General features: G+C 45.2%; 1 protein-coding gene across 2 annotated transcripts; it reads left to right on the forward strand.

Annotated features, from left to right (window-relative positions):
* The first annotated feature begins 6,440 nt into the window (after positions 1–6,440).
* On the forward strand, positions 6,441–10,218 carry LOC128753862 (5,6-dihydroxyindole-2-carboxylic acid oxidase-like). 2 transcript variants are annotated; one of them, XM_053856019.1, is made up of 9 exons: positions 6,441–6,543; positions 6,915–7,273; positions 7,362–7,470; positions 7,642–7,855; positions 8,117–8,321; positions 9,205–9,372; positions 9,459–9,638; positions 9,730–9,876; positions 9,954–10,218. In XM_053856019.1, exons 1-9 carry the CDS (start codon positions 6,446–6,448, stop codon positions 10,157–10,159), a joined length of 1,686 nt encoding a protein of 561 aa, XP_053711994.1. In that variant the 5' UTR covers positions 6,441–6,445; the 3' UTR covers positions 10,160–10,218. The 2 variants fall into 2 exon arrangements, with proteins under 2 accessions (XP_053711994.1, XP_053711995.1); XM_053856020.1 differs by having other exon boundaries at positions 6,494–6,543; positions 6,894–7,273.
* Positions 10,219–12,934: the final 2,716 nt, after the last annotated feature.

Genomic DNA, 12,934 nt, shown 5'->3' on the forward strand with positions numbered 1-12,934 from the left:
TACTGATATTGAAAAAAAGTATTTCAGGGTATCTTTTTAATAATGAAATAGTGTTCATTCTATTTGGGACTTTCAGGACCTGTAAAATCGTCCATGTGCCTGGCAAAAATGACAAGCAAGTGTAGGATTTTTCATGTACAGTGACGCGGAAACATGTATTATGTCATTGACGTTGGCTATTAACAGCTTTGATCCATTTTTGAGCGCTCATGGCACTGGTTTCTGACAACGACCCACATACATTTCTTGGTTAATAGCCAATTCACTTCAGACCAACATCAGTTAAACCCAAACTCACAGCGCACCTTTAATTGCTCTTCTCTCAGTCATGTGCCACTCAACGTTGAACCACATCCCCTGTCGGGGTCTTGGGGGCATTTAGCAATGAAATGTTACATTAGCACCACGACTCCAGGTCCACGGAGACACCTGTCGCTACAACGGCGCCTAGAGGTGCTAAAACGTAACATGGTCGTGTTCTGTGTTGCCAACGTCACCCGCTGGCTACACCCCGTTTTCCAAATCTACTGTCCCACCGGACGGTTACGCACTCAGACGGATGTTTTGTCGTGGCTCTGCACATTTTTAGGAAGACCCAAAAAGCAAGAAACTGAAGGGGATTTTTTACATATCATGGGGTACAGAATTTCAAAGGGATTCCTGCTGGTTTTGTTCATCGGTCATTGTACGTCGGAGGGTAAGTAACTTTACGTCTTACTTCTCTCATGTACGAATGAGTGAATACTCACTTTGAATTGCACATTAATAGGTATTCAAACCACCGACGTGGACACTACCCCGGGTGCACCACAGAACCAAGAGGCGCCCTCTGATGAAGTAGCACCGGTAGTGGCCCCACCCAATCTTAGAGACGTGCAGCAGGCTGTCCAGGAGGCATCGGAACAGGTGGAGGGTCACGGGGCTAAAAAAGTGCTGAAGGAGCTGCTGGAGCGTGTGGTGGAGGCCGCTCTGGGACATAGGGAAGGAGAAAGTGAGGTAAAGCGCAGCGAGGGACAGGAGGAGGCAGGAGATGCTACCACGGAGGCTGATGAAGCAAAGGCCGATGCTGACGCCGAAGCTGAGTCGTGGGATCTCACAGCACGAGGAGCAGGAGGTGCACATGCCAAGGACGGGGTGACTGGAGTTAAAGAGGAGCAGATGGCAGAGATTAATGTGTTTGGAGATGTGGCTGGGGATTGGGAAGATCTCGGTCAGGGAGATACTGTAGAGACAGCTGGAGGTGTAGGAACAGCTGGCAGAGAAGCCGACCCGGCAGCGGTTATTGATGAGTCTCTAGGTGCTGAAGTCAATCAGGAGGATGTGGGGGAAACAGCGGCTCTGTTGAAGGAGACAGGTGGAGATGGTGTAGGGTTAGAACACAATCATGAGCTATTAGAGGAAGAAGTCGGGGGTGAACCTCTGTCTACAGAAGGAGCAGAGCAAAAGACGGACGGGTTTAGCCTGGGAGCAGATGATGTGCATCCAGGTGAGGAGCAACTGGAGGTGGACACTCTAACTGAGGAGGTAGCGGGAGAAGAACCAATGGAAGTGGAAGACCGAAGCAGGGATGTTCAAGGTCATGATATTGACACTTATAAGGAAGCAGAAGACAAGAACATGGAGAACACAGAAGAAACTGAAGGAGTTTCAGAAGACCCAACGGTTGAGCAGGGCGACGGAGAGACCTTGCATGGAAGTGAGGAGGAGGATCACGGTAAGATACTCTTCTTTACAGACTTGGCGTTCTGATAGTCACGCAGGACAGGGATGGCATGAATAAGTCAGGATCATATAAGCAGTGGAAAGTGAGAAATCTGGCGGCTCCCTCGACAGTTTAAAAAACTTCAATGGCATCAGCCTTTAAATATTCAGCTGCATTACAGCCAGCAGCCGTAGTGTCGTCTGGTTCCATCTTAACCCACTTTCACAGAGGAAGGCTTCCAAAGAAGGGCTTTAAGCCAACGCGTCATTGGAATGAAAACTTGGCTTATTATTAAAAAGAGCAGACATTTACTAAAGCAGTTTGACGAGAACAAGACACTGACATGAAAGGGATGTTACTGTAAGAACAGACACAAAATAGTGTGAGGGTGAAGAAAGATACACCTGAATATTGGGGATCAAAGGGGATTGTTTCACACTTGAAATTCAATTCTAATGAATGTATTAGAGAGTATCTTGAAATGAATGAAATAGTTTTCGATTAACATGGAATATAGCTTTAATAGTTTTGGTGAAGCACAAAGACCAAGGGGCAATATGAGTGAACCTTTAACTTCACACACGATTCCATCATTCCACATTCCACTGGTCCACTCAGCGGAGCCTAAACCCTCGTCCGTGAGATTCATTCTCACGTGCCTGTCACATACCAGTGCTCTCTTCTGGAGACTCCACTGATCTCTGCCCCACTTCCAGAGGAAGCGGCTGGAACTCTGGAGCACAGCCTGAAGCTACAGACTCCAGTCCAGGGCCCGTCCCTGGGTGAAGAGGTGAAACCAGAGGACTCCCAGCTCCAAGAGAAGCACGTAGATGGCAATGACATCATGACCCCGAGCGATGACCTGCTGGCTGACTCTTTTGTGGCCCAACCCTCGCTCGATAATTACGTGAAAGTCACACACCCTCTAGAAGCTGGCAGGGAACCTGCTCAAAATAATGAGCTCGTGGAGGAAACATCACTCGCCACAGGTAGTACATGAAGATTCGTTGCAGCACTTCTAGCTGTTGGTTGTATTATTCACGTCTTGATAAGTTGGTTGTTATCCTGCGAATTCACGGCAAAACATGTTTAAGATTTCATTCTTTCAGAGAGATTCAATATAGAACACACCAGTCTCATAGTTTTCCCTCCGGTTGATCATTTATACAACTGTTTCACAGTTTGATGAGCAACACAGTAAAAATCCATGGGATATTTATTGTTTTTAGAACACAGATTATGACCTATACACAACTCGATCTGTCCCCTGTGCAGTCATGTTAAGGACCATATCTGTCAAATGCCAGGTTAAGAGAAATGCGCCTCTGAATGACCAGTTTTACAGCTCTTTGAGACAGAGTTTTACTTTAAGCTGACATCTATAACGCGTTAGCAGTGGATTCTAAAGACATCATAGTGCATTTGTCAGACTTTATAGACCATGTTTTGAATGTTCATAATCATTTATGGTAATTTAAGACAAATATAAATGATCATGAATTGAAATAAGTCGTGGACTTGTTATTATGTTATTACAAATAACACAATAGTCTTCATGGTAACATTAGAAACCTTGTTCGAAGATGTCATGCATAGTCCCAAACATTCATAACATCTTCTTTAAATCCTCATAAATGCATTACAATGTCTTATCATTGTACTAAAAATGCGTCATAGATGAGACATTTTCATAAAACGCACACAACATTGTTGACATGAAAACAAAGCTATTGTGTGTTTAAAGAAGCATTAAAAAGCTGTCAATAACGGATGAGTCTTGAGTCGGATAAACTGGTGGCAAATGCTTCATTAAAAAAGTTGAATTTTAAAGTGTGCCGCTCATGTTTTCCCTATATTTGTGAGTCTCATCTCAAGTGCCAACACTATTTATACACACGCTGTGTTCCATCCTTTCAGAAGTGTCTGCGGTGAAGACATGGAAGATCGGAGCGATCGCTGCCGCTGCCTTCCTGGTCCTGGAGACAGTTCTCATTATCGTCTACATCATTAACCGCCAAAACAAAAAGAGGTATTTTAGTTTGTTTGTGCATTGGCAAGAGTATTTGACGGAGGGACTGATACATTACAGACGGTGGCTCCTGATAATATGGTGACAATTTGTCATTGCCACCTTGTAATTCCAAAATATGGCTTCCTAACAAATGAAAGTCTTGCTGGAGTCTATCACGGGTGTTGTTCGAAGAAGAGTATGGACGACTAGTAACATGCTCGCTCTGACACACTCAAGGAGCTGACAACCACCTTTGATTCAATTGTTGCAGCATCATTGCTTCACGCTGGCGTCATGACTCCAACACAGACATCAGATTACAAGTAGTGTGGGACTTAGATGAGTTCATTGCGATAAATTAATTACAACAATATTGCGATTAATTTATTCCAACAAAAAATAATTTCATTTCATTTAACAGTTTGCTCTCCAGACAACAGGGAGCGTTTGTAAATGCAGGAGTTCCTGGTCCACTGATCACACTGATGCACAAGACACGTGGCAGCTAGGATGATAACAACAACAACAAACATGGAGGAATCCCTGAACAAAAGCAAACAAAAGCATCTGTTTGCTTTTGTTCAGGGATGTTTTTCATTACACTATGGGCAGGGTTTCCACTACTCTGAATGGACTTGACATGAAAAGAGCTTTAGTTTAAATAAGGTGATATAAAAACTTGAATATAGCCACCATGGTGATTTATTGTCAAACTGATAAACAACATTTTGTTGTTTAAATGTATGTATGGCTCCATCTTTAGTTTCAGTCATATACCAAATTAATTGAAATTGAAAAATGTGGCTTCTTTTGGCAAATATTCTTAGACCATTAAACTGCGATTAATTTAGATTAATTCATCACAAATTCTCCAATTAAATCGTTTTTTTTTTTTAATCGAATCCCACCCCTAGTTATTTTAATTATTATTTTTGTTCAACGGAAAAACAGATCACAACTGTTGTGCAGTTCTTTATTGGAAAAAAAGAGGCACCGCTGTCTTTCACTTTCCCACCAAGTAACCAGCACATGTTCATGTTTTCATGCAGTGGGGGGGCCTCTCACCGGTCATGTGAGGAGGGGAGCTTGGAGCCAGAGGCGGCCACAGGAGCCGACTGCAGTGATGAGACGCTCCCTGCCAGCAACGGAGACACACAGCAGTACGACCATAAACTGACGTGTGGTTAATGTACGCTAGACAACAAAAACGTTATTTCAAGGGTGCTCCGCATGGATGCCAAGTGTAGCTATGATAAGTATTTACTGTGCCTGTATGTTTCTAAGTGCTTGTTCAATATGTCCTGTCTCAAATGATCACTGTTTTGGTGAGAGCTACGACCTCAAAGCACCAAATAATAACCAGCTCTTCCAAGTCTGAAGCCGCCCAGACCAATCCTTAACAAGAATTACATCTTACTTCCAAGAGTAGTGTTGTTACGGCTGAAGCTCTGCCGAGCACATTGTCACCTCTAAAGCGATATTGCACAAGCCATTTGGGACTAAATCTGTATTGTTGCTCTTCAGAAGACTCATAAAGCTGTTCATTCTCCATGTGACAGCAGCAGGAGGACTCAAAAACATCTTCTGACACTTTGCTGTTGTGCTTTACAGGGCACTGTCGATTGATCCTTCTGAAGCAGCTTCAGCTCTGGCACAAAGAGATGAGGAAAGACACGGGGAACAGCCAGCGACAAATATGGAAAACCTCCCACTCGGCTCCACAGCTGGGACGTCAAACGCTTTGCCGGGATCAGATATTTCAGAGCAGGAGTAGATCTCCCTGAACTGTGATCTGAATAAGCTCCTTCAATTAATGGTGACACACAAAAAACAACGCGGTGTCGACTGTTTGTTTCCTCCTCCATCTCATGAAACAGACCTCTCCTGCACCGACGCTGACTCATGTTGCAGACGGCATGAGTGAGCTTCATGATCTCCATTGCATTCACTGAATAAATGGTACAGACGACAAACCTCTCGCTTTACTGGACTGAGATACTGTTCTTTTGTTGTGAAATACCTTCAGTCTGGCCTGATATACATCGTAATTGATTCTCCGTAACTATAAACTACTGACTGCAAGAAAGATGTTTTTGTGCTTCTATGCTGAAGTTTCTTAAACGCATCTTTTACATCTCATTTCGTCTCCTTCCTGATGGATGTTCTGGTCATGACATCACGTTACATAATGCAGTGCACCTGGATGCACCTTCATGTAAACAAATGTTTGCATGAGGAAAGCACTGCATTGGTAACATCTTACATTTAGTACAGATACAAAACGCGTGATTAATTGCGAGTAAACTCAGCGTTAGTGCAAGAAATTCAAGATTTTAATTGACAGCACAACCTGAAGCACAGTTAACCGACACAAACACAACTAACTTCATTTATCCTAATCTGAATAAAACTTTTATCTGCGTAAAAAAAAACACGCCAGAAACCGTACGTAGTGTAAGAAAAGCACAAGATCAAGAAAACAACATACTTAAAAATGTATTTTATGTGTTCCAATGATCATCGATAAAATGCTTTTTTTTGTGAAAAGTGACATGAAAGATAGTTTCTGCTGAGAAAAACGTTACTTTGTGGCGACGTGGACCGCTGAATCTGTCTTTTGTGTTGCCTGCCTGTACGGGCGTTACAGTCTTGATCACAAGGTCAGTGAAGTATTGAAAAGAATGTCCACCCTCAAGTGTATTAACGTGTGCTACTTGTGCGTGCGTAACAGTATGATCTGGTCATGCGGCTGGAGCTACTTAAGCCGGGAAAAAGGGATGGAGGGACTGTTGGGGGCGGCAGCTGAGAGGACCAACATGAGCAGTCAGAGGTAGGAAAGACTCACATGCACTGTACAGTTCCATTATTCAAACTGCACTTTTTAAAAAGTGACTTCATTCATTACTACAATATGATTCAAAAACTACAGCGGGGAAGTAAGGAATCAGAATGATGTTAGCCTTTCAATTCAAAAATACACATCATTGTATGTATGCAACTACTAACAAAGATGTGATTCCATCATTCTATTTCTTAAATTGCAAATCTAATGCTAGGTTTTTGCCTTGTAGTTGTGTTGCTGCTGAGATCTGGAGTTAAATCTTTTCCACAAACTTGACATATTTAGATTCGATTTAAAGATCATTCAGATGATTGTGCCCTTTACATTTTTATTGACAGAGTTATTTTCCTACTGTGCAGCATGTGGGCAGTGTGCTTCCTTGTGGCATCCATTTTTGCCACCACGAGTGTCGCGCAATTCCCTCGAGAGTGTGTCACCGTGGAGGGTCTTCGTAGTGGCCAGTGTTGCCCATCTCCAACCGGTGAAGCGGGAGATGAGTGCGGCTCCAGCACAGGCCGGGGCCAGTGCGTGAGCATAGCTGCAGACAGCCGGCGCCACGGGCCACAATACCCCTATGCGGGGCGTGATGACCGAGAGCGCTGGCCCCTGAGGTTTTTCAACCGCACCTGCCAATGCAACGGAAACTTCAGCGGCTACAACTGTGGGCGATGTCGGAAAGGGCTGTCTGGCCCCAACTGTGACCAGAGGATTTCCGTGGGTAGGAAACATTTTCATTCGATTATACTCATTCATTTCATCATTTCTACTCATTACTTTTGTTTTTCCATCTCAATTGACAATTGTAGTCAGGAGGAATGTGATGCAGCTGAGCGCGGCTGAGAAGCAAGCCTTTGTGAATGCTCTGGACCAGGCCAAACGGACTGTCCACCCCGACCTGGTCATTTGCACAAGACGGTACTGAGAGCCAACTTCGCTTGCTTGAATGGAACCATAATGCACTGGACATGTTACTGAACTGTATATTTGAAGTGACAAAATCTCCCAACTGGGGCCTTTGCTATCATAACTTTTGCCACCACACTGTGGTATTTTAGGGGATGTAATACTGTTAATGATTTTCTTCAGGTACCAGGAGATACTGGGTCCGGATGGCAACACACCTCAGTTTGAGAACATCACCATTTACAACTACTTTGTTTGGAGCCACTACTACTCGGTCAGCAAGACGTTTTTGGGCGCCGGCCAGACCAGCTTCGGAGGCGTAGACTTCTCCCATGAGGGGCCCGGCTTTGTAACGTGGCATCGTTTTCATCTGTTGCAACTGGAAACAGACATGCAAGTGAGTCCGAACCCACTTTGATATCGACCAGGAAGAAAGAACAAGAGGTGTATTTCTCAGATGTTGGATGAAAGAGAAGTAGCTGGAAAAAAAGAAGTGTTTTTCTGCCTGTAGCACTGTGTACAAACACGCAGCAGCAGGAGCATCATTAACCTTGATAGTGTAGTCTTGAACAAAGATCCTTCTCTGCCTATTTAACTGTTCTCTGGTGACAAAACCTGGGAGCAGCCGTCACGTTTGCCTGCCTTCTCTTCTGTACAGGACATGCTGGGAGACCCCACTTTTGCTCTGCCCTACTGGAACTTTGCCATCGGAGGCAGCCAGTGTGATATCTGCACGGACGACCTCCTGGGAGCGCGAAGCTCTTTCGACATGAATTCCATAAGCTCTAACTCCTTGTTTTCCCAGTGGAGAGTCATTTGCGAGAGCGTGGAAGACTACGACACTTTCGGCACCATTTGCAACAGTAAGGCTACACGCCGTCAAACTCAAAAGCAAGTAAAGAGAGTCGACATTGTCTCTGTTGCACCAGAAAAGAGGGCAAAGAGCTCATAAAAAAAGAGCATGTAGAACATAAGCTGCTATAAATAATACCTCACAGCTGTTGTGCTGCATTCGATATTGCCTGCTATTACTTCAGTTGGTGAGAATGGGCTCTTGTTGAGGCGCTGTGTGCATCCAAAGTGGAACGCATTGAGGAAACAGTTTTCCCCGGTAATTCTAGCTAATAGGTCATGCTGTTTAGACTAGGATAAGAGAGCACAGTATAATAAGATTTGCGGAGATTGGGGCTTGTTCTGCGCCGGCACTGGCTCCGCCAGCCTAAACCACAGCCTTTTATTCCGGTGTGAAATTCTTTTGTTTTATCTGGCCCAGCAGAATAATCGTGATAGTCAAATCCTATTTCCCTGCTTTGTTTGACTTCCAGCGCAGTAGCATGTGCTTTCAGGAAAACCCAGGAAGAAAGGGGAGTCATGTGAATGCCAAGGTGTGTTTGAAGTATCCTAATAATCCCCTCTGAGAGGCATGACACGTCTGGTATTTCCAGCGTGAGCAAGCAAGCGCTCCTTAAATGGGAAGAGGGGATGCCTCATTTAGACTTGATATAGATACACTTGGCTGGTTCCTTTGATCAGGAGGACTAACCTTTAAGGAAGCCGACGTTCACTCATTCATGGCGAAGAAGCAAGAAAAAGCTTGGGCTGCTGTTTGCCAGCTAATTATGTCGTACCGTGAGACTTCACCTTCAGGTCATATTTCCTCGCACCAGCTCGAGAACCTCCGTGATCTGAACCTGCAGTGGAGGTTCAGAACCTCATCTGGCCTGCGCCTCTCTTCCTGACACGCAGGCTCGGAGACAAGTCCAATCAGGAGGAACCCAGCCGGCAACACGGCGAGACCCATGGTGCAGAGGCTGCCAGAGCCCCAGGATGTGTTAGACTGTCTGGAGCTCAACACCTTTGATACCCCACCCTTCTACTCCACCTCCTCCGAGAGCTTCAGGAACACCATTGAAGGTTTGCGTTTCATTTTCACCCCCAAATAAGCAAGTCGGTGTCTATTTTCGTTGAAAATAATGTGTTTGGCGTTGTATTTTTTTTAGGCTATAGCGCCCCCAAGGGAACATATGACCCAGTTATTCGCAGCCTCCACAATCTGGCCCATCTATTCCTTAATGGGACCGGTGGACAGACTCATCTCTCGCCGAATGATCCAATCTTTGTTCTGCTGCACACTTTCACTGATGCTGTCTTTGATGAGTGGCTCCGCCGGCACCAACCGGGTGGGCAAACACCAGACGCCACACGTCCATGGAGCCATCAGTCGCCTTAAAAAATGAGCACTGACAAGCACGGCTTTTTCTCTGTTGATAGGTGAGGTGGTGTATCCGGAGGAGAACGCCCCCATTGGACACAACAGTCGCTTCAACATGGTTCCTTTCTGGCCCCCGATCACCAACGCGGAGATGTTTGTTTCAGCCCCGGACAACTTGGGCTACACCTATGAAGTCCAATGGCCTGGTAGGTCGCACTTATTCAAGCATAATATTTTAACTTCACTGCAAAAACAGCACTAATCTTAAAAACACGACCCCCAGCCCGAGCCTACACTTTGTCAGAGATTATCACCATCGCCATCGTTGCCTCGGTGCTGGTGGTGGCAGTGGTGGGAGGAGTCATCTCATGCGCGCTCCGCGCTCAGTCCTACCGCTCGGCTGAAGCCCTGGAGCCGCTGTTGGGAGAGACGTTCAGGCGGTACTCTGAGGACGACCGGAGGTTCGACCGATCACAGTCTGTTGTCTGACTGCGCTTGTAACTGAATTTTTTTTAAACCATCTTTTAATAAAGTCGACCCGACTCTGAACTCGGATACATGGGCCTGCTTTCATGTTTGTTAAGAAAATGCTGTAATTGTATAGTCAAGACGTCGCGGTGGATGCCATACTAACAAAACAAATACAAATCTGGTGGGAAAAAACACAAAAAAATGCAAAAAAAAACCACAATCAAATGAACTGTAAATCCGCTGGTATATTATTTTGCTCGAAGGTCTCTCACTCATGAGGGGACGTCACCGGTTCTCTTTTGTTCATGAGAAAATTCCCAGCCAGGATGAAGGTCAGCTTCTTGAGATCTGAGACCCTCCTTCTCAAAACAGCAGGAGAGCTCCATCGAGGCCGAAAGATCTCAGTTATCCGGGAGATCCTCAGAGCAGAACCGTTGCTCCTTCACTTTTGGAGAAGCCAGTTCAACCAAGCGTCTCTTTAGGGTGTTTCCCCATTGAGATACTTCAGGAGGCTCTATCTGGTATGTTGAAGAGATTGTGTGCCAGTATTTCCCCAGAAGAGCTGCATGAGGCTTCTGTGGAGAGGGAAATCTGGGCCGCTTCAGTCTGGCTGCTGCCCCCGCGACCTCTGATGAACAATGGAAAATGGATGGAGAGGATGAAAGATCATTTGTGTGCAAGGCCAGAGACTTTGTATTTGCCTTTTGAGTCCATGAGGTTGAATCCTAAAGCATAAACAAACAGTTTACAATCTAAAACGAAATTTAACTACATCAAACTACATCAAAACAAATCAAAATATAGGAACACATAATAAATAACTAATTTAATGTTTCATTTATCATGATCTTCAGTTTTCAAAAACGTTTTATTTCAGTTTAATTCCATCATTCCCACGTCACAAGTGTCCTCAAAGACTGTAGTGCTCCAGTAAAATGGCAAGCTTTCACGTCATTTCAACCGCGCGAACACTGCCCCCATGCGGCTGCATTGTATTTTACTAGCAATGCACACAACATTTAAATGGATCAGTTGCACATGACGTAATGTTCTAATATTACATATGGCCTCAGTTCTGCAAACGGACTGCGTTAAAGTTATAATTATTATGATATTTTTCTGTAATGGATGAAGCAATATTCTCACTGTCATAAGAAGATTCAAACATCGATGAAGCCAATCAGCCACAATATAAGTTATTGGTCAGACGGAGCGGTGAAAGCAAGCGCTTCAGACTTTTATATGACTCTTTCAAAAATAGGACACGCTTGGATGGGTGGATCTAATATCACTGAGGCACAGAAGTGAAAAAAACTGCATGAAAATAGGGGGTTGTCGAGGTGGTGTTCTGTGGCTCCTTCATTCAGCGGCTTCATTGATGGGCGTGTTGGTGCTCGTGTCTCATCCGTGTGAGGTCTAAAGCAAGCCAACTGCTCGGGTTTGTGTCTTCACACCTCGTAATTGTTCTAAAAGCTCTAAAAGTGGAGGAAGACACAGCAAGACTTTCAAAGGCAGCGATCCAATGTAGGCAAAGCTTCTCTTGGCAGAAGCAGGGTGGGGTGTCGGCGGTACCATCTTTCATCGTCCTGCAGAGCTGTTTGAAGACACTTGTGAAGAGGGAACTTTCAAGTTCCTTTTCTTGCTAATATAGTCTGGTGCTTTAACTGTTTATGTCACCTCTGCTGTCACACCGTCTACACCCTACCATTCAGACTAGAGTCTTATCCTCAACTCCCCTCACACTGTGCGCATGAGCCAGGTTATTCTAGTCCTCTTCACATTGAGGGTCGAGCGCTCCATTAAGGAGAGGCTATTTGGCCGCTAAAATCCTGGACTGAGGATTCCAAACCGACATTTCATCCCCAGTATGAGAGGGACAAATGTATATCCGAACATGAGGACAGTGACCCTTCATGTGGAGCCCGCTGACGCGAGGCTGTTCCAGAGGCACCGAAGTATTGCGGTCAGAGAGCCAGACGGAGTTGAGGGAGACAGGAGCCGAGGGGGCTGGACGCCAACAAGTCAAAAGGTCGCGACGCCAGTGGCCCTCAACTATATTCCTTATTAATGATTAAGGAAAAGGGGAGCGGGAGCCTGGTGGTGAATCCAGATCAGCTTCTCAGCCCCGGGAGACGGTGCTGCTTCCTGGCAATTAAAATCCCCTGCAATGGTTCAACTAAATGATCTGGTTTTATAGCTTCAGTCCAACATGCAGGTGTTTCCCTCTTCAACAAAACAGAAGAGCATTTTCAGGGAAATCATCTAATCATCTAATCTCTCTGCTCCATCTCACAAGCCGGCCGTGCCAGCGTCCTGGCGAGGCGGCTGTTCATCTGGAGCAGGATGAAGCAGCCTGTGAAGCCTGGCTTCCACCAGGCTTCCTCTGCGAGCAGATGGCTGCGATTGATGCAGAGGCTCCCGACAGGAACTCCCTCGGTGCTCCTTACTTCCTAAATGACTCATTTGTCTGCAAATGTATTGTTTGTCAAGTTGTCACCGGTAACGCCGGCAATTAAACCAAATTTCAGCGCATAAACAATTTTCTCAGGTTTGCTTTCAGCCGACGTCCGTGATTGAGGCTGAGAAACGTCTGAACTCCCTTCCATCTGTTCTGCTGTATTGTGTGACGGCAGTTGATGAAGTCTCTGTGTGCTCAGTCTATTACGAGCCGGTCCTTGAAAAACCCTGAGAATGGTTAGCACTGGGAGATCGACGTGAGGAAATACTTCATGATTTAAAAAAAACAAACAAACATTTGTCTCAATGGGTTTTTCCACAACTATAGATGTTGTC

Source organism: Synchiropus splendidus, chromosome 2 (assembly GCF_027744825.2).
Source record: "Synchiropus splendidus isolate RoL2022-P1 chromosome 2, RoL_Sspl_1.0, whole genome shotgun sequence".
NCBI classification, from domain to species: domain Eukaryota; kingdom Metazoa; phylum Chordata; class Actinopteri; order Syngnathiformes; family Callionymidae; genus Synchiropus; species Synchiropus splendidus.

What these genes read in the sequence shown, in the direction of transcription:
- LOC128753862 (XM_053856019.1), top strand. Translation starts at nt 6,446, where the DNA reads ATGATCTGGTCATGCGGCTGGAGCTACTTAAGCCGGGAAAAAGGGATG. An exon ending in AACTGGAAACAGACATGCAA is followed by an intron (nt 7,856 to 8,116) that starts GTGAGTCCGAAC and finishes TCTTCTGTACAG; the next exon opens with GACATGCTGGGAGACCCCAC. An exon ending in CTATGAAGTCCAATGGCCTG is followed by an intron (nt 9,877 to 9,953) that starts GTAGGTCGCACT and finishes CACGACCCCCAG; the next exon opens with CCCGAGCCTACACTTTGTCA.